Genomic DNA, 21,781 nt, shown 5'->3' with positions numbered 1-21,781 from the left:
AAATAGCTGTTCATGAAATGCAAAATTCTGTCGTTTTGAAAAAATATAATAATTGCTTGAGATAAATAAGTAGGTACGTACTTATATTACCTCCTACTTATTATTAGAATAGTTTTCATCGTTTTGTAGATGCGATAATATTATATAAATATTTTTTTTATTAGTTTATTTGTTAACATCACTCATTGTAAAATTGCAGAGTTTAACAATTACCAATTGTTCAAACTTAAATAAATTACATGCCTTATTTTAGAGTACAAATATTAAATAATATACATAATTAGATACAATACAATATTCACGATAGTAGTAACAATTACTACTAAATACTAATACACTGAGTGTTATAATATACTGACCGTCATTAAGAATAATGATGTTGAAATTCAATATTTTTAGTAAAAAAAACTTAAAAAGAAAGTACTGACAGTGAACCGTATGTTATATTTTCATGCTTTTGCAGAAAAGTTTCTCCCATAAATCGAAAAACTCGAACATTTCAATAATATCTATAATATTATATACTCGAATATATAGGTAGTTCAAAAAGAGTCAACATAGTTTTAAAATTTTTGTGTGTCTAGAAAATGCAAATATAAATATTTGGTGAAAATGTCAAGTCTCTACGGTTATTCCTTTCTGCATTACATAAAAAAAAAACAATTTTGTCTTATATTGGTGTTGAGAAATATTCCTGTATTTCATTATTTTTTTTTTACCTCGATGATTTAGAATATAATAGGAAATGCATTATTTTCATCCCTCAAAGTACAAACTAGAACCAATTTTCTACCAGAAACAAACCTCAATATTGAATATTGAAGTATTTTTCTACTTTAAAAAGTGTCTTCAGACGCACAAAAAAATAAATAAATACCTACTCTAAGTACTCATCATTATTAAACCAAAAAACAATTCTTCTTAGAATCTAAAGAAGGTCATAATTTTACTCATAAAATATTTAAATTTTAAATGTAGGTGTAATGATTAATTATGGAGTCGTTTACTTTATAATATACCTATTATGCAAATAACTAAAATTCATTTTTAATCTAGCTATTTAATTATTAATAAAGGATCACTAAATAAAAAAAAAATAGAATACATCTAATTTTATTTAATTTTAATAGTTTACTTCAGTTAAAAATTAGTTAAAATTTATCTTTTATTATAATTTCCATAATAAATTAATATAAACGAAACACCGAGAACTTTCATAATTGTTCATAAGTGTAGTATAACATATTATATTTAATAATATTAATATTGTATGATAACCGATTAATATTATTATTAGAAATTTAATTTTTATTTTATTCATACAAAATAAGACACCGCCGTTTCGTTAAGTTTCAATTTTCTAATATGTGGTTCAAATAGTATTGTTCTTACTTCTTACGATGATATTATATATTTTTTTTTTATTTCATTTTTCTGTCTTGAGTTTTAGAAAGAGTGCTTAAAGAGTTGCACGTAGTGGTTTATAGATAGAAAACTAGGAGTCTAGATAAGACTTTAATAGGTTATTTTTCGATTTATCTTAGTAATTTTTCTAAGTGTATGAACAAATATACTGAATGATGTTGAAGCAATGTTAGCAGGAATGATTTTAACAGAGCTCTTCTCAGAATCTTTTTTCGAATACAATGATATCCCGTTGCTTTTAAATTTAATATAACTACACGATATTGAATTAGTAAATGAAGCGAGACGAGTGCCCAACTCCTTGTGTCTTTGTATTTCATCCGGCTTTTTAATTTTATATTTTTCCAAGACTAAGTTTCGGTTGAAATAAATATGTCAAAAGTTTCAAGTATTTATTGATTTGAACTTGAGCCGATATAATACCCAATAAACAGGACAATTTTTCATTCCGACTAAATTGGAATTTTATATTTTTTTTTATTTTCTAGAAAACTGACTAATGTTGTATAAAAATACGGTAAAAAAAGATTTGTTTATAGATTCAAAAATAATTATAATTTCAGTATAAATATAAATACATTTTAGTCTTAATATAAAATATTTCCACGTTAAAAATTGGTAATTTATTTTGTTTCCTGTATTTTTAAAAATCTTGAAATGTAGTTTTAGTAAGTACACCGTGTCTATAATGTCATTGTTTATTATCCAACAATTATATTTTAGACGTTCGGAAATTATTTTCTGACCATTTTTTATAAGTTTAAATCATGATGATAATATAATATCATTGATTTTATAATACATAGTTTTTTTTTTTATAGTAAATTATAAAATATGATATATTATACCTGGTAAAAAAAATAATGATTGTGATAATATAAATTAATTTTCTAAACAAAACGTGTTAAGTTTTTTCATACATTATAATATTCTTGTAAACTATTGATGGAATGCTATTGTTGTTGAAACCCTTTGCTTAATATTTTTTAACACAGTTTAAGTCTGCTTAACGTTAAATTACAATTATTTGTTTAGAGTATCTTTTCGAGTATTAACAAGTAAGCTTGGAATTTTTAAATATATTTCAATATTCGTAACCTTACTTAACCGATCAGCAATTTGCATGGTGTATTATGTATTGTAAGTATTTAATAAGTAAGTTTAATAAGTGTTCTTTAAAGGATTTGTAAAAATTAATTGTATTCAACTGAATTCGTTCATAAGTGTTTAATATAGGTAGTTTTACTTTAGGTCGAATTACTCTTATAATGCAAAAATTAAACAATTTAAATGTAGTAAGCTAATCTGGGTGGTGTAGGCAGTGGTATTCATCAATCATATTAATTAATTTGGTCGCTACATAACATATATTTGTACAATTGTACCTATCCGTCTTATACACGATGTACGTACGTATGGTATGTAGAATACGATTGAATAATTTATCTCGTGCATACCTATAAATTATTTGCTTTTTAAATATGATTTTGGTTCTTGAAGTCTTTCTGGATAAATTAACTAAGCTGCCAATCCATATTTTTCAATTAAAATGAAAAACACATCTTTTGTACCTATACCCATTAATCATTTTAGTTCATATTATAATTGCTTTTTACAGATATCGGACGACGATCGTATGTCTTTGACAACTGCTATCAGTGACGAAGACGACGCAGAGAGCACTCAAAATTCACCATACCGGGGTAAACAAACAGGGACTGCAGCCGCCTCGTTTAATTGCACAGGAGCTGTCAGAAAAGCAGGGTAAGTAAATATTATGTTTGAAAAAATGCCGTTTCTTTAGATATTTTTTAAAACTAAAAACATATCTTAGTAAACATACATGAACTAGATGTTAATCTAGCCCCACCTAATCTAGCGGCATCACGCTGTGTATACATGTCATTGTATGATGATGATGATGATAATAATATATAGGTATACTATACAAACAGAACCTACTATTTGCTGTATATATAGTTATTATATACTATATTAGGTTTATTATATAGTACCTTATATGAAATATTAATATTAGTTTATAGTCACACAACACGGATATACCTGCATGTTTCACAAGAAGTAAATGTTTAGTAAAATATATTTATTAGTGAATAAACTAAAACAGTACCTAATAGGCTATTAACACAGTGTTTTTTATCTGGTTTTTTAATTTAATTCCCTGAAAAATTTTAGTTTTTAATCAAATTTATATTTCAATTCTTTATTAAATTATTAAGTTTTGCGTTACACAAGTTGTCTGGTAGAAGGAATGCACCAATGGAAATTCATGTTTCTACATATTATCCAACACTCATTCGTCTAGTTAGTACTTTATTGTTTCAAAGAGAGGTGGTTTTATAAATTTCTCATTATTTCTTTCAAGAAAAAAGGAAAAACTAATGAGAAATTGAATACACAGGGTGATTCACCAAGCACGTGCTAGCCTCGTCTTTCTTTTAATAATAAAATATGTATTCAAATTCTAATTTTTTTAAATCTTAAACAAACTTAAAGACTATATTAATATTTTAAATTATTTAGATTTTGTATGCTATTTAAGGAACGTTCTGAGTGGATTCAATGATTCAAACTATTTTTTTCAAAGGAGAACCAACTTTTTTTCTGTAAATTGTCAAAAAAATGATTTTTTGAAAATATTGATTTTTCTAAATCAAAATTTACACTACTAGCATCTAATTTATTAAAATGTACTCACTGAGGATAATAGCCCTTAAAAATGGTTTATACAGATGTCAAGTAGGTTTAGATGCTATAAAATATATTGTATCTAGTGTTTTTTACTCGTATACTCAATCAATATTTACAAATTATTACTTTTTAATAAATGATTATCAATTATTTAATTTTTAAGCCATAATGGCCTCTATACCTTCTAAACTCATTACCACGGACCTAAAGAACTCAAATATTACTGCTTCAAATTTTAATTTTAAATACGTCCATTAAAATGTCCTAAAAAAGTTTTCTACTGAGCAGTTTAAAGAAGAAAAGGTTGATTCTCATTAAAACAAAAAAATTTGGTATCACTATAGGACACTCCTCCACATATCTTATCTAAGTATTTGAAAATACAGTCCTTAAGTGTACTTAAAATGTTAAAAATTTAAAAATTAGAATTTGAACATATTCATTAGTTCTAAATTAAAAGAAAAATGGCGTGAGTGTCCTTGGTGAATCACACTGTATAATATATAATATTTTTCAATGTCTAACATTAAATTCAAATGTTATCATATATAATCTTTTATGATAAAGAATCATTATCATTATTTTGTTTGTTTACGATCTCACTAATAATATTTTATATTTTATATAATAAAATTAAAATTATACTTGTATATCATGAGATAATATAATAAACTATTTAATAGTCTAAGATTACTATTTTCGTAATGGTTGCTCAGTTTTTATTTTTCTAGACTATTAATATACATTTCCATCAATTCACATCCAATTAAAATTTGAACTATTTGAAAGTCAACATGGGTTGCTAAAGACCAATCATAGAGTTAACCATATACTTCGTGCATATTCATTATATTACATTGTTTAATAATAAGCATTTTAAATTTTTTATAAGCCTATAAAAATACATATTGATGAATTTTCGGAAAAACTTGCGAATTGTTATTATAAGATAAATTATGTCTGTAGTATGATTTATAATTTATATACTTTAGTGTGTTTATTCTGTATCATCCAAGCACAGCTTAGGTTAGTTCTTAATATTTACGATTTCACGAAAGTTAAATAAATAGTATAATGTTGTATGTATATATATATATACGTATGCGCATATTCTGGCTGAAATATCATACCTACAAGTTTTTCTGTCACATTTGAAATATTTAGTAAAATATTAACGTACCTACACATTGCAGCTGGAAATACTAAATACATTTTAATAATACGTAATGCATTAAACAGTGGTATTGTGGATGAGGGATTAAAATATATCGACCTAGTACCGGGAGAATGCGTACGTGCCCATTGCTCATTAAATCATGTGATGCTGAACGAAATTTCAGTAAATATTAAAATCAATAACTAACAAACTCGAATACTCGATTGAATGAAGAAATGATAATTTAATTTTAACGTTACATTTACGGTAATAACAGCTAAATTATTATAATTATGTTGAGCATTACATTTTGTATTGGTTCTCAAAGACCTTAATTTAATTTTTATTCAACTTTCAAAATGTATCAGCTGAGCTTTTCGAGGTTTACTGTGAGCAATTATAATACTACCTAGATATTATATACCTAGATATATATTATATATATGTATATTGTACATAACATATATATATATATAACTATATTTCAAAGCACAATAATAATTGTGTTTTTAATGTATTTAACAGTAATAATTAAATACACAAGCATATTATTTAAATAAACAGTTTTGAATTAATGACGTACATTGCATTATATAATATAGATAAATTAACATATTTCAATATTTGTTCATTTGAATTTTAAATGTTGCATTCTCTTTTATAATGAACTATAAAGAATTATTTTAAATAATGTTTTTTGAAATACGCATGTACCTCATAAAATATTAGAATTTTTCATAAATGTATATTTTATTTATACCGTTATTCAATAATATATGTTTTCATTAATAAATTATGATGGTTGGTTGGTAACTTTTATGATATGCAATAAAATTCATTTTTAAAAAATTAAGGATGTATAACTGTAAGTCTTTAATATTTAACATTATTCTCTTCAGTAATTCAGATGATATTATGACTTAAAATTAATTTCATAACTACCAACGATAAATAAAATATTCTTGAGTATCTATGTTAAAATACGTTCAACTTTCCACAGTATGTCAACAAAATAATTGTGTAAGTAAAAATAATAAAAGTAAAATGTGTCGAATTATTATAACATTTTATTCTATACAGCAATATAAAAATGAAATTTGTTCTTCCAAAAAAAACTTGTATATGTTTTTCTATGTAAAATAAATTTACCTAAATAAAACCTTAGAACTTATAATTAGGTACTAATTAATATTTTTTTTTATGTTATGTAGGTAGGCACATTGAATTCTATAATGACGCGTATATTTTTAATTAGTAGAGGAAATCATTATTATTATCATTATTCTTTCATTCAAAAATGAATGTAATACGAGTCATACAATACTTTTTCTATGGTATACATTCATAACGCCTTTGTGTTTAGGATTACTTAGAGTTATTGCACAACAAATCATAATTTTAAACTCATTGCGTGCAATAGAAAAAAAATAGTTTCACCAAATACCGTCCAAGCCTCCAAGGTTATAATTTTGAACTCAATTAATTTGCTTTTACACGATTACATTTTTACTTCACCAAAATAGTAAAAGACACACCATCTGGAGAACTTTTGCGAACTTACCTAACCTGTATATGGTGAGGAAGGAATAAAGTCCCTGAAATGGAACGAGGTCATAGCAATAAAACAGTTTCTTCTTAGTGCTGTCGTTCATAAATAACGGATAAGACGCCAGTCTCGGCGCGAACAGACGCTGTAAGTATTAGGTACATTTTTTCCTCCTTTTTTTTCATTTGGAATACTACCAAATATACAGTTTCAAGTTTCCTCAGTTATATTGATTACATAGATATGTGCTCAAATGTAGGGTTAATGACTTAAATCTCTAGAACTAACATCCTTATTTTGATCAAAAGTCAAAGATTAATCTTAATTCATAACTAGTATAATATTGCTTTTACTACAAAAAAAAAAAACAAATATCTATCGAATGGAGAAATCCATTAACCGAGAATAAGATCAAATAAATTAGAAAATGATTGAAGATTGTATTTCTATTAAGTAAATAAATAAATAAATAAATAGTACCAAAATAATTTTTCGTCGTAAAAGCATTGTAAAATAAATGTAATTGTCAATTCACCGAAATCTAAAACTGTTGGATAAAACCAATAGTGGATATCGGATATGAAATCAATTTTTAAGATAACTTGGAGAAGTGGTTTAACGTATGAGAAGTCCGCACAAATTCAATCTGAACATTTCACTATGAGATTTTTTTCTGGAGTTTGAAAATTCGTTTTTATCAAACTTTAAAAATATTGACAGATCTATGAAAAGGTAAAAACATAATTTCACGCTTAACAGATTTTAATACCATAACTCCAAAGAAATATAGTATGGTTTATCCAGAAATATTCCAACGTATTATAATTTTAATAATTTTTTTTAAATGTCTTTTTTACAACTAATTTAATGATAATGTGTGCTGACTAAAATTAGTAGATATATAATATTTACTTCATAATCTATAATCTATAATGTATTCTATTATTCAGTATCATAAAATTATTTCACATTTTAAAATTGTAATAAGACAGGCATCGATAAATATTCATTTAAGATATTATGGACATTATGAACACGATACCTTTTATATGACAGTCATCAGTCATTTACATTATTTTTGTTTGGAAAGACTTACAGTTACTTACTATTTGTTCTGAATATTTTTCATTTTCTGTCATAAATCATAATATTATGTATATTTAATTTTTCTTTTCATATAACTTATATAAATATCATTATTTCACGTGATTTTTACATCCTATCAGATCCAATATTTTTTTTTATGTTTTCCTTATAAAAAATTCGTAACTTTAACGAAATATCCATACTTTTAATTGAAGAAATATTTCTTGCTATAAACTGATGAAACTCTATTAAGGCGTTTATTTTAAACAATTTTTTTTTTATTTTATTTTGTAAACCGCTTTGGTGACATGGGTCATTGACTACAGGAATCTTATCTTAATTACAATTATTGAGGAATAAATATAATAAAATTCTAAATTGATATGTGCAGTTCTGTATCCTTTAGGAATTTTAGCACATTAGGGATACTGGAGCATAGATTTTCAAATAGGTGTTTGGAAATTTATACTTCTAAAGTTGTAGTACCTGCATTCTGTTGAAATGTGTTTAATAGTCAGAGGCATCTTGAAGGATATTTATCAGGTAATCATGGGTTGATCTGGTATGGCCTATTCTGAAACGGTTTATGATCACTTCTTCTTTTCTGGTTAGTGTGTTATTGAGCCAAGGAAGGATATGGCTTTTAATTTTTATAAATTTGGTGTTGGTCATTTTCCATTAATTTTTCCATATGTTATGTACTATTTCTTTAATTGTCAATTTGACATCGGACATTGAGTATATACGAGTATATATTTCGTACTTGAAATTGGATCGCGTTTTCTGAATTAATGGTCTCTATTGCGAGTTTGTCGACTCTTTCTTTTCAAATTATTATCAACCATTGTTTGATTTCAACTTCATCATAACTCATAGGTCTCATTTATTTTTCGAGACATTTCATTCACAGTCGATGTTATGTAATGACAGTGTAGAAACGAAAGATGGAAAGAAAAAAATCAATATTATTAGATAACTATCATTATCAATTTCGTTTCGTTTCATTTATTTTTTTTGTATTAGTAAAAACTATTACTCGAGACTCGTAATGTTATATAAGCTGAATAAAATCTTTGGGACTGTAATAAATGCACTTATTATTGTGTTTTGTGTATCGTAAGCAAGTAGCATTCTAAAGTTATCCAGTTATAAGTTCCAATTATATCTTACTGTGCTCAGTGCTCAGTTTTTTTTATTATGTTTTTTTGTGAGTTAATAAGTAATCTGACATTTTTTCATTTTCACACACTTGTTTTATCTCTATTGTCATGTGAGATTTTAAACGCAGACAAAACTGTGTGCAATTTCTCATTTTATATTTACTTAACATGTGCACGTACGTGTTCGACGAATCAACTATAACCGGTCCAGTAGTCTGTCACAAGTCACGACCAATCGGAATACATACTGGGAATAAGATAATATAACTATAGGTATTCTGTACAAGTATATTACCGAGTATATTTTTCATTGTGTTATAAGTGAAACCGTGAAAAGTGTGAAAATGAAAATACTATTAAATATTCTACCTTAAATGATTTAGCTGTGGGACCTAAGGTTTAATCAAAATCTTTGAGTTATACCTAACAATTTTAGTATAGAAATCTTTATTTTTTTTTATAAAAGACTAAAATCAATGAGCAATAGAATTTGAGTCAGCAGATGTACTCAAACAATAGGTATGCAACGGATTTTTGTGTATTTAATCAAACTTCCGTAGTAACCAATATATTTCGAATCACAGAATTTGATAAGTATACTCTTAATAGGTACGTTTGATTATAATAATTACATTTTTTAAACAACGTAAATACACAAATTCTATTGAAAAATTAATTGTATTCTATAAATCATGAATATTCAAAATCAAATAATATTATTAATTAGCTTTTACTTTGTAAATAAGATGTACCTAGATACTAATCGATATTTTTTCTAGTTTTAGGTGTCTAAACAAAGTTTAGATACCTACCCCATGTCCGTCCCTGTTATTTCAGTCAATCCGACGGTATCTACCTAGTTACTGGTACATAGCTGCGATTTTGGAGTTTGTTAACAAGGACTAAGGAAATAGGTATTATTCGTAACATTATTGTTATAAATATCGAAGTTGAATAAAAAATGAATTGTATAATTGTCCTAGGATGAATATTAATTACATCATAGTACAAGACATATAATAAACTGTATGAAAAGGAATTCGATTTGATTGATGTACTTTATGTTTATTCATCAATATTAAATAGGTATACTACAATAATGAAATACCTAGCTTTACCATTATATGAATATGTAACACGCGTACCGCGTTTCTAACATAAATTATAATGCTTTACTAATATTCTTATAAGTAATTTCAAAATAAACTAAACAGACAACAATATATAATATTTAAATATATTATGGTCCCATATAAAATTAAATCAGAAACGAGTTTTAAAAAACAAAACATTTTTGAGAAAAAAAATCTGTATCATCCAGTTGAAACAAATCTTTTTAACTACTTACTTGAATATTCATAGAATATCGCAGAGATATTAAACTGTTATGATCCAGATTTGTTGGAATTAGGTAGGTATCTACTTAGTATCCTATTCAAAATATAATTTATTTTATATTTCTATCGATAACTTTTCGAAAGAAAAAAAATAAAGCAAAGTTCTAATACTGATTGTCACGTTACTGAATTTGGTTTAAAATAACTTTTCCCGATACAACTTAACAATGAAAATTGAAATACTAAGATTGTACATAGAAAATAAAAATACTACATTAAATGTGTTTTCAATATTAACTCAATATAATATAATAATTAATATGTGTATAAATCAGTATATTGTTGATCAGTGATCACATAAAAAAATATACAAATCATATTATGAAGCTAATTCATAATAATTATAGTAATAATTATACATAATATTACTGTTGGTTGGTTTTATTGTATAGAATAGTAAATAATGCTATTTTCTTCAACTTATGATATCATACTAATAGGTACCTACCCTACTTTATATACTGCGTGCATTTACAAATATATGTATGTAATGCTTGTTGTCATTCAATTGTTTAAAAAAATACTGTCGATATTTTTGACAGTAATGCATAAAGTTTATAACTTATATATTTATATATAATATATATATATATATATATATAAACAAATATTTATGTATATATATATTACGTCAATTCCAGAAGGTTTGATTTCGATTTATTTCATGTAATATTGACTTTTGAAACCACTGAAGTGATGTAGTGTAAAATATAGTATGTCTCAGTTTCCTCAACCCCTCCACTAACCCACTCAAACACATACATACACTCGTTCTCTCTCTCTTCCTTAATATAGAATATATATATTTATTTTGTATGGATTACTTAGTACATATATATTATATACTATTGCAATGAAAATGCTGACTATTTACGTCAATGCTACTAAGGCTGCGTTGCTATGCGATATATATTATATTATATACAATAAAATCATATTTGAAATGACGACTTTTCAACTTTCTTATTACTAACTAGTTAACAAAAATGTTTGAAGATTTGTATAGGAATATTGTCACTTGAAATGTGACGTACCTAATGATATGTATGTTTGTTATAAGTACATAATAATACCACCGCGGATGGAGCCAAAGAGCTTAAGTAAAATTCCATAGTTCAAAACATTGTAACATTTGTAACTAACTACTAACACGTATCATATTTTTTATATAATATTATACAAATATGAGTGAATTTGCTTTTTGATTCACAGTTTTTATTTTATTCTAATCACAATTAAAAACGAAGTTTAATTTAATTCATCACTCAAATTTAAAAAAAAAATAAACAAACATAATTAATAAAAAATATATCATTATAGTTCAAACAAATTAAATACAGGTTTAAATGATTTAAAAAGTTTTAAAAACGTAATTTTAAACTGTTAACGCAAATTTTCAGATATTAAAACTTAAAAATTGTATTTTCATTAATATATTGTGACCATGCATTTCATTTGAAACTGGTTTGTTGCTATTTTTCCGAGCATTCTCCAAAGAAATTTTGAACGGGACAATGTTTGTCCCGTTTTTAAAATATGGTCCCATCTATATTTTTACAGCTTTTCATCAAAACTAAAGTTATAAATAATAATTTTCGCGAAACGAGTGTGTAGTGCCAACGAACTATTGTCACTGATCACCGATCAGCATGAGTCATACAGGTTGTCGTGTTGTACAGTATATAATTATTATACTGAACCCGCACAATTATCACCTTCTCCAGCAATACATTTCCAACTGTTATCTCCAAAATATCTTTAAAATATAAAAATTATTAAACAACTTTTTAATGTATTTTTTTTTTTGAGGTTTGTCCCTTTTTTATATAAATATGGTCACCTTAGTATATCCTCTTGAATAATATACAACACCACTTCTAAAATTGTTTTGTAACATTTTAATGGTGAATATCTTGACACGCTATGGTAAAATCAGTTTAGATTTAAGTAGCCTTCACTCAATAAGAGCCACTCATTTACCTTTGTACTGCCTTTGTTCCATTTAGAGCCTCTACTATATTTTGTAGATATATATTATAAAGAAATAAAACATAATAAAGTCATAGTCTTTTATATAAAAAAAAGCCTATTGTACGTTAACAGGAAATATAAAAAATAAAAACAGCTACAAAGAACACTTACTATATAATACTTGATAAATAATACTTGGGGGATTTTGATGTAAAATTATTTTAGTTAAATTGTACAATTTATCATGACTCAAATTACCATCATGAAATTTAGGTAACTATAAATGAATCTGTTGGTTTTTAATTTCAGGTTTTTGAGCGTAAAAAAATGGCTATTACGGAAAAAGCACCAAATTGAACTTGCCAGAAAAAGAGGCTGGAAAGGATATTGGGTATGCCTTAAAGGCACAACATTACTCTTTTACCCATGTGATTCTAGAGAAGGCCGAAGTGTAGAGGCAGCACCAAAACACCTTATAATCGTGGACGGAGCGATTATGCAACCTATTCCAGAACACCCGAAGAGAGATTATATTTTCTGTTTAAGTACAGCCTTTGGAGACGCCTATTTATTTCAGGTATGTTAAAACCAACAATTTGTTTATTAAAATTATTACTAAAAAAGAAAAATCTTATTTGTGTTGAATTATATTATTTGGTAAATATTATGATATATATATTTTAGCAGGATGAAAAAGTATTTATTTTCTGGAAGTATAAAATAGTTGTTCGATGTAATCAAAAGTTTAGAAACTCAGTTGGTTAGTTAATCTGATCTTCTATGTTTGTTTTAAATTAGATACAAAGTTTTTTTTTAATCATACTTGCACAAGACCAAATATAGATGTGATTAGAATTTGATCATTGAGGTTGACCTAGATTATAGGCTTTTACACCATTAGCACACATTAACAATGCTTATTACTTAAAATATAACAATGGCAAATATTTTATATTAATATTATATTATATGAACACAGATGATTATTTTCACTAATTTTGAAATTCACAACTAAAAATATGACAGTATATAAATAGTTTTTGTTAACAAATTAAAACAAATTAATCAAAAATAATAAGCTCACAGAAAAAAATCACGAAAAAATAAATTTGTTAATATAAAAATAATAAGTGTATTATTTTTCAGGCGCCTTGTCAAGTAGAATTGGAAAATTGGGTGAATAGCATACATTCTGCATGTGGTGCAGCGTTTGCTAGGCATAGGGGAAAAATAGGAACACTTCATTTATTACAAGAAGAAATTTACAGGATCGAAAAACAAGTGGATGCGGTTTGTATTTTAAAATTGCCTATGTTAAATTTTAAAGAAATCTTAATTTACCTAATTAAAGTTGATAAAAGTTTTGTACGTATGCACTTTACTTATATAATAAACAATATTTACACAATGTGAATACTTAATAACAGTTTTGTAATTTCCATCTCTTAAATTCTTTCAATCGTGCTTTATCGTTTTATAATATTTATTATATTTTTATGATGATAAAAAAAAATGTATAATATTTACATACAATTTAACAGTATTTGATAATAATTATGCGTAGTAGGTAAGTTTATCATATAACTATATAAGTAGGTGCCAAGTTAACAATCCTATCTATATGATTATGTTATATCGCTGAAACGTGTACCGCTTAATTATGCGATTAAAAATTGAAATATTATAACTAGAACCTCCAATCGATATATTCTTGATTATCAGTACCTATTTATATAGCTGAATTAGTTTTAATTTTTCTTTTAGTTGTTGCTTTTTATATACCTACACACACATAATTTTCAATTTAACATATAATTAATACTTACGATCTACCTAATTACATGTTCGGCTTGATTGATGATCGTTTACATTAGTATTTATCATTGGCCTAGTATTAAAATATAATATTTTTAAATGACCTTGCTTAGCATTCGTCATGAAGTTACATAAATATTTCATAAGCAACAAACATATGTTTTTAGGTACCTACCTACTTTCATTAAATACCTACACATTACTATGTATATTAAATTATATTATAAAGCTGTCTGCCTGTATCATGTAATTCGGCTGGTTATATACATTTCGTTTAGCAGCGTTTGATAATTTACGACAAAATGTATTTTGTATAGTATGAGTTTTAACTTTTAAATAAGAAAATAATGGGTCTACATTTATATTTTTATATTTTTGAATTTAAAATAGATATGTAATTTTAACTTTATTAGTTATATATAATAATGCTTAAACCTGATATGTTATTATAATAACGATTATTTTACTACAGGATCAAAAACTTAAACACATGGCTGAAGTACAAGTAGAAATGCTAACCGATCCAGATACTAAAGAACAAATAAAAAAGCAAATTTTAGCATGGGAAGAGAATTTAGAGAGACTACATTGTGAACAGTTTCGGCTCAAATGTTATATGGCTAGTTTACAAAATGGCGAACTTCCAAATCCCAAGGTACATTCAATATTCCGCATTATTTATCTATAATTAATTTTTCATACATGAATTAATCCCAGGAATACATATTTAATAAATTATATTAATAATATATACTTATATAACTCATAATTCAATTAAAAATAGAGTAAGAATAAATAATTATATGAACAATTTTAGATTCTTTTAACGCGTGTATCCAGAGCCACAAAAATCACATTAAACAAATTAGGTGTGTTTACTGTATCTTCGCTACATGCATTTATATGCGCTCGTTCTCCGTCATTGCTCAACAATCTTTTGGCTGGACGTGGTGCAACTAAAAGAAAAGCTCCTATCTTATCTCGTTCCAATAGTAGTTCAGGTAGACGATCATTGCAATCATCAACATCCAGAGATGACGCAGAAAAGACTGTGAAAGTATCTTTACCTGATAACCAAGTAAGTACACAACATTTAATATTTATAAATAATATATTTTGAATTTATATAATTTACATTTATACTTCCTTCCACTATTAAATTAAAATTGTTCAAATTAAAATTTTCAAATATTAAATACACCCACTTATTTAAAAATATTTAATGTTAATTTTTTTTTAATTGCAAAAATAAAATAAGTTCTTGTTATAGTTATTCATATCTCTCAAGTTGGGTAATGAAAAAATAATTTTAAATTAACATTTTTACTAATTTGACAAACGTTTTTATAAAAATCTATATATTACTATTTTTTTATTTTACTATTAATAGGTACAATTTAGCCCATAGACTTCAATAAAATAATTTTAATTGTTTTTAATTTGTATTATAATTTTGTCTGGTACTCATTGTAATAAATTTGTTTTACAGTCGGTACAAATACATTTACGAGAGGGTATGACAGTTGATGAGTATTTGGCATTATCTTGTTCAAGAAAAGGACTTAATCCCATGGAGCACTTTGTCAGGGTAAAAAAAAGAAGAGATATGGAAGATCATAACTATTTTGTTCCTCACCGAACTGATAGTATTGAAACTTACGTAAGTATTCCATTCAACGTAAATACATATAGTTATATTTATTAATTAATTTAATAAATTCATATTTTTATTTAGCTACATACTCACGAAGTTGTCGAAGTTCGTGCCAAAATCCTTTATCAAGTCGAACTTGAAAGAAATACATTAGATCATATGTGGGGATTTTCCGTAGAAGCAGAACTAATTGAAAATGCTGAAAGACAAGATGAACTTTGTTGTTATGTTAGTCGAGTTGAAGACAAAGGAATTGCTATTCAAAATGGTAATATGTTATTTCAATACTTAATTTTCAGTTAACTTAAATATTAGAAATTGATATTTCGTTGTACAATTTAAATTACAACAATTACAATGTATTGATTGCAGGTTTAATTAAAAGCGATGAGATTATGGTGATTAATAGTGCAATAGTAAGTGATTTAGATATGATGTACTTGGAATCGGCTCTTCAAGAAGAACTTTCTTTAAGTATGATGATGAGATCATCCAGAACCGAACCTCCTCAATTACCTTCAGGCTCAAGAATTATATCAAAGACTACTGACGATATAATTCAATCATTAGTTTGTCCTCCACCACCAACTGATCCACCAGTGATCTCAGAAGAAATGATATCTGGACTGATCGTTCCAGCTCCAGGGTGGAGTAAGTTGATATCACACGCTTAACACTATTGACATAAAATATATTATTATTATTATTTATTAGATAGGGAAGGTATTTATGAATTGGAAACTAACAACATGACTCAAGATCCAAAACTTGCTTCCAGAGGAAATTCTTTTGAAATTGAAAATTTAATTAAGGTTTGTTTTATTATTTATAAAATTATAATGGTCAAAAAATATGTCTCAATATTGTTATTATTCTTAGAGTGCTGGTGAAGTGACTGGATTCTGTAGATCTCCAGAGCCAGCAAGAAGAACTAGCCCAACCGTAATTTCTGCTGTTCAGAATCCTCAAATAACGATTGGTCGTCAGTTGACAGATGCTGAAAAACTTAGAAAAGTTATTTCTGAACTTGTAGATACTGAAAAATCCTATATTAAGGTACATTTTAATAAATATTTTATATAATAATATGACAAAAATAAATTTCACATGAAATTAAGAATTACTTACTTAACACAATGCACAAATCGTATATTTTTCTTAATATAAAATTTAAAAATGTTTACAGCACTTAAATAATCTACTGGAGAATTATTTAGAACCACTTAAACAAGAAACATTTTTATCTGGAGCAGAAATAGCAGTTCTGTTTGGTAATATCCAAGAAATTGTTCAGTTTCAACATCAGTTCTTACAAAATTTAGAAGAAGCCGTACACCAAGAACCTAATTTCCATAAATTTGATCAGCCAGAGCAATTTAAAGTACGATACTATTAAAATACATAAAAAATACGATTCAATATAATGCATAATTTATAATTTATATTACAGAATATACTTTTCTCAATCGGGAGCGCCTTCTTATATTATGTCAATCATTTCAAATTGTACAGTTCGTTCTGTGCAAGTCACTCAAAAGCTCAAAAAATACTTAATCCCAGTAAGTTACTATTATTATACAAATATCAGAATACCATTTGTTTCGTAAACAAATTACAATTATTATTTATTTCTAGATGAAGGCAATCAAGCTTTACAAGAATTTCTATGCTCCAGAAATCCACGGCAACAACATTCTTGTTCTTTAGAATCTTATTTAATCAAACCAATTCAAAGGATATTAAAATATCCACTATTACTACAACAACTAAGGAATCTTACTGATCCTCATTCAGATCAACACCTCCACCTTGTTGGTAATTAAATAATCAATTTTAAAATATTCAAATTATATATTTTTTTTAATAAAAACTAATTATTAGCTATGATTTTTACATTTTAGAAGCACTTAAGGGAATGGAAAATGTCGCTGAACATATTAATGAAATGCAAAGGATACACGAAGAATATGGAGCAATATTTGATCACTTATTCAGACAACATCAAAAATCTTGTAAACAAGTAAGTTATTATTAATAAGACATTAAAACTAGGACTTACATTTTTGCTAAAATATGAATTGTTTTTTCGTAGTCTATTGACTTGTCTCCGGGTGATTTATTGTACTATGGAGGAGTTGAATGGTTGAATATATCTGATTTCCTCGGGAAAATAAAAAAAGGCTTAGAACTACATGCAATGTGTTTTGTATTCAAATCAGCGGTAGTATTTTTATGTAAAGAACGTTTAAGACAAAAAAAGAAATTAATGGTTAGTTTGAGAAGATTAATTAATAATAATCCATTTTGCAATAATAATTACACTACTATTCTTTTATTTTAGAGTGTATCAGGTAAAAGTGAAATGGAAATAATTAGATATCAAGTTTTGATACCAGTAACTGAAGTACAAGTTAGAGCAAGTTCTGCTAAAGATATGGAGACACATTTCTTATGGGAGCTGATACATTTACGAAGTCAATCTCACCGAAGAGCAGAAAAAATTTATGTCCTTTCCAATAGGTATGTTAATTGTTAAAAGTTTATTTAACTGTCGGGACGTAATTTTTCATTAATAGTATATTAATACATTAATTTAGTACTGCCGAATTCAGAAATGCATTCTTGAAAACTATACGCCAGATAATTCGTGAAAGCGTACGAAACATGAGCATTCCTACTGCCAAACCTTCTACTAATTCCCCTGCTCAACTAGTAAGCAATACCGCAACATTAGGAAGACAAACAATTAATACTGGAGGTAAATACTATTTTTATATATTTTTTGTACATTTTCATTCATTTTGATATGTATTCCAAGGTTTACAACTGATATCAGAGGATCATAAAACACCTGATATTTCAAACTTAGCTCAAGGATCACAAACACTTGGAAAACCTAAAAAAATACCTCCAAAACCACCTCAAAGACATTCTTCAGGGAATACTATGCCCAAGGTGGAGTTAAGGAATCAAGGAACATCGTCAACTGATTCTACGACGGATACAGCAGGGACTCAAACTATTTTGCCAAATTATAGATCGAGAAACAGAGGTAAAATAAAAATAATAAACTTAAAATAAATGTATTATTTTTTATTATTTACAGTGATTAACACTATTTTATTATTTTATTTATATTATAAATAATTAATAATAATATTAATATATTAAATTGTCTTCAGAAGAACGAAAAGTTGACGAACAAAAATCTGAAGGTGAAGATGATAGCTGTAGTCAACCTGGACCATCTAAAGGACTTCCAATACACGGTAGTCTGGGAAAAACACCCAATTACTTAATGCTTAGTACCACGTCTACATTATCAGCAAGTAGTACTGGCAGTCAAGCAGCCAGACTGGTGGAAAGATCACAGCAACCAGAAAATTATCAACCACCTCAGGTGCAGGACCTCGGTAAGACGGATCTGCACCAGGATTACTAAAAATCGCGCTACCCACTGAGAATAGGTTAGACCCATTATAATGTTAGCCAAGGCTATGGGTCACATATTTTGGTAGAGTGAACTCACGAAAGTAACATAGGAGGGGATGGCGGTAGAGTTCACTCCACCGGGCAAACAAATTCTGAAAGATGTAGAAATGAATAATGTTAATATCTTATTGTTTACAAGCAACCTATTGGTTGTATTAATTACGTTAGGTGTTTTGTTTAAATGATTTGTTTAAATTAATTAGTCGAGAGATATTGATGACGGTATTTTTATTTATATTACTCCGCAGGTTCTCCAGTTTGGAAGCCCAGAGAATTGGGAGAATCGTCAACATTGCCACGAAAAAAAAAATCGAATCAAGAGCAGTTTGAAACAAGGACTATGGTGAGAAAAGGAGAGAAAAAAGATAAAAAATGAATAAAACGCGGGACAATCACTCATAAAAAAAATGTTCATGCATAAAAATACCCAATTAACGAGGAACGTGATAGCTATCACTGACTCCCATAGGAGTCCTTTTTTAAAATCTAATTGGGGATTTCTATGATGTCCTTGTTACCAATGGTATGGAAAGGATCTGCCGGCCGAGGGTCGAAGAAATTATGTTTATGATCAAGTTAGATTATTTCTTAAATTCTCATTACCTTATTGGTATGTTCCTACTTTATTTATTACATAAAATTAGAATTTATTACAGTCTTTTGTTTCGTGTAAATAATAATTAAAACGAAACTGAAACATTTTGTCACAATTAAAAACTAAAATATACCGGATTTGGGATGTTTATTATTAACGGTAATTAAAATACAAACGTCGATACAACGACCATGGTAAATTATTCTTTTAACCACCTTTACTAATATTGTTATTAGACACCATACATTTGGGATACGCATTATGAAATTTATCCACGTTACGTTGACTTATATATATTGAATATTTAAATATATATGATATATAGACCATGTCTGTTTTAATGATTATGCACCAACTTAAGGTTATATTACAAATCGTACATATTAAAAGCTCAAAGCTCAATTTCATTTAAATTATTTTCTTCTTTCAAATTTCAATAGATTTTATTATGAATTGTTAACATTTCTCCATTTGATCTCATTAGTGATATTTGAACTTAAAAAAATTTAGACCTCCTAACTGCAGAATACATAACCACGAATCATTTACTTTGTTCGAGCACATAGGATAAGTAAATAATGATTATTTTTATGCTTAATATGTACCTACATTGGACATTTTGAGAATAAATAATATATTATATAATAGTCAACGCGTGAACGACAATAAATTGTTATTGTGTAACGACGACGAACTGTGAAATAAAATCTAATTTATTGTATTCATTAGATGTATTGAAGTGGTCTAGGAAAACGGTTTCAATTATTTGAAGGTTTAATTTGCAAGTTTAGATTAATAAGAATAATGGTCCCAAAAATCTAGCCTCGTATTTTTGTTCATGTTCGGAATTCCCTAATGAAATCATTGAAACTATTGTTGAAAATAATGTTTTACATTAACGATAAACAACCTATTGTAGTGTCATTAAAATAGTCCTAGCTCTTTTGGAAAAATTAAAATTGACAACCGTTAACTATGTCATCTTGTGTGCCACGCCATACAAGTACCCGACATAAATCGTAAAAATATGTTTTAAAAAAAAAAAAAAAACAATTATATACATACTTTCTAAGTACTATTAGGTTATCTTATAATCATTATTAAAATACGGAAAAATGTCGTGCTCATGTAGGTACCTTAGAAATTTTAGAATAAGTTTTTAAATTTAAAAAAAAAAACCACCCGGTTATGTTTTCAATTTAGTACAATCGTTATCATTAAATTATTATATGAATTAATCGAACATTTTATTTCATTATAATGTTTATTACCTACTCAAATAAAAAAAATTAATAAATATATATATATACTTATACACACATAAAAATCGTTAGTTGTTTTAACTCCAAATGTAGTTAATGTCCAATACATTTGAGCGTCGATTTTGACTTAGGACTCAATAAGTGTTGATTTAACTACTATTCAACATAATTAAAACGACTAAAATACATTGTTAGGATAATTACATTATTATGCTATATTAACATATCATAAAGTAGTGAGATTAACTTTCGTAATGTTGTGAATTGAGTTTTTAAATTCGTTTCAAATTAAAAAAAACGTTGTAGTTGAAACTACTCCAAGAAATGGTTAAAATACTTCAAGATACGGAACAATGGTGTTAAAAATAATAATTAAAACAAAAATAAATGGTTCCCATGAGGGTTCGAACCCGAGACCCTTGAATTCATATGGTTTACAAATCTAACGCCTAAACCTACCTACCTATCGGGACTATGTACAAATAGCGATAAAATATACCATTTAGGTAA

The 21,781-nt window shown here is 26.7% G+C and overlaps 1 protein-coding gene across 7 annotated transcripts in view; it reads left to right on the top strand.

The window, feature by feature from the left end:
• LOC100163095 overlaps positions 1-21,092 on the top strand; it is a 67,963-nt gene extending 46,871 nt beyond the window's left edge. For 5 of the 7 annotated variants that reach the window (XM_008184004.3, XM_008184008.3, XM_008184009.3 and 2 more), the window contains 20 exons: positions 3,044-3,189; positions 12,763-13,030; positions 13,600-13,743; positions 14,741-14,923; positions 15,086-15,346; positions 15,758-15,928; positions 16,004-16,190; positions 16,295-16,573; positions 16,637-16,734; positions 16,802-16,978; positions 17,109-17,303; positions 17,373-17,481; positions 17,558-17,737; positions 17,824-17,942; positions 18,015-18,191; positions 18,264-18,442; positions 18,520-18,680; positions 18,741-18,974; positions 19,105-19,335; positions 19,663-21,092. In XM_008184004.3, the coding sequence (XP_008182226.1) occupies positions 3,044-3,189; positions 12,763-13,030; positions 13,600-13,743; positions 14,741-14,923; positions 15,086-15,346; positions 15,758-15,928; positions 16,004-16,190; positions 16,295-16,573; positions 16,637-16,734; positions 16,802-16,978; positions 17,109-17,303; positions 17,373-17,481; positions 17,558-17,737; positions 17,824-17,942; positions 18,015-18,191; positions 18,264-18,442; positions 18,520-18,680; positions 18,741-18,974; positions 19,105-19,335; positions 19,663-19,790 (3,627 nt within the window). In that variant the 3' untranslated portion in view covers positions 19,791-21,092. Of the gene's footprint in view, positions 1-3,043; positions 3,190-12,762; positions 13,031-13,599; positions 13,744-14,740; positions 14,924-15,085; positions 15,347-15,757; positions 15,929-16,003; positions 16,191-16,294; positions 16,574-16,636; positions 16,735-16,801; positions 16,979-17,108; positions 17,304-17,372; positions 17,482-17,557; positions 17,738-17,823; positions 17,943-18,014; positions 18,192-18,263; positions 18,443-18,519; positions 18,681-18,740; positions 18,975-19,104; positions 19,390-19,662 lie in introns of all 7 variants that reach the window. The other 2 variants (XM_008184007.3, XM_008184010.3) reach the window with 2 other exon arrangements.
• Positions 21,093-21,781: the final 689 nt, after the last annotated feature.

The sequence above is a fragment of the Acyrthosiphon pisum genome, chromosome A1 (assembly GCF_005508785.2).
Source record: "Acyrthosiphon pisum isolate AL4f chromosome A1, pea_aphid_22Mar2018_4r6ur, whole genome shotgun sequence".
Taxonomy (NCBI): Eukaryota; Metazoa; Arthropoda; class Insecta; order Hemiptera; family Aphididae; genus Acyrthosiphon; species Acyrthosiphon pisum.
The sequence above is the reverse complement of the archived record's forward strand: the minus strand, read 5'-3'. Positions and strand labels throughout refer to the sequence as shown.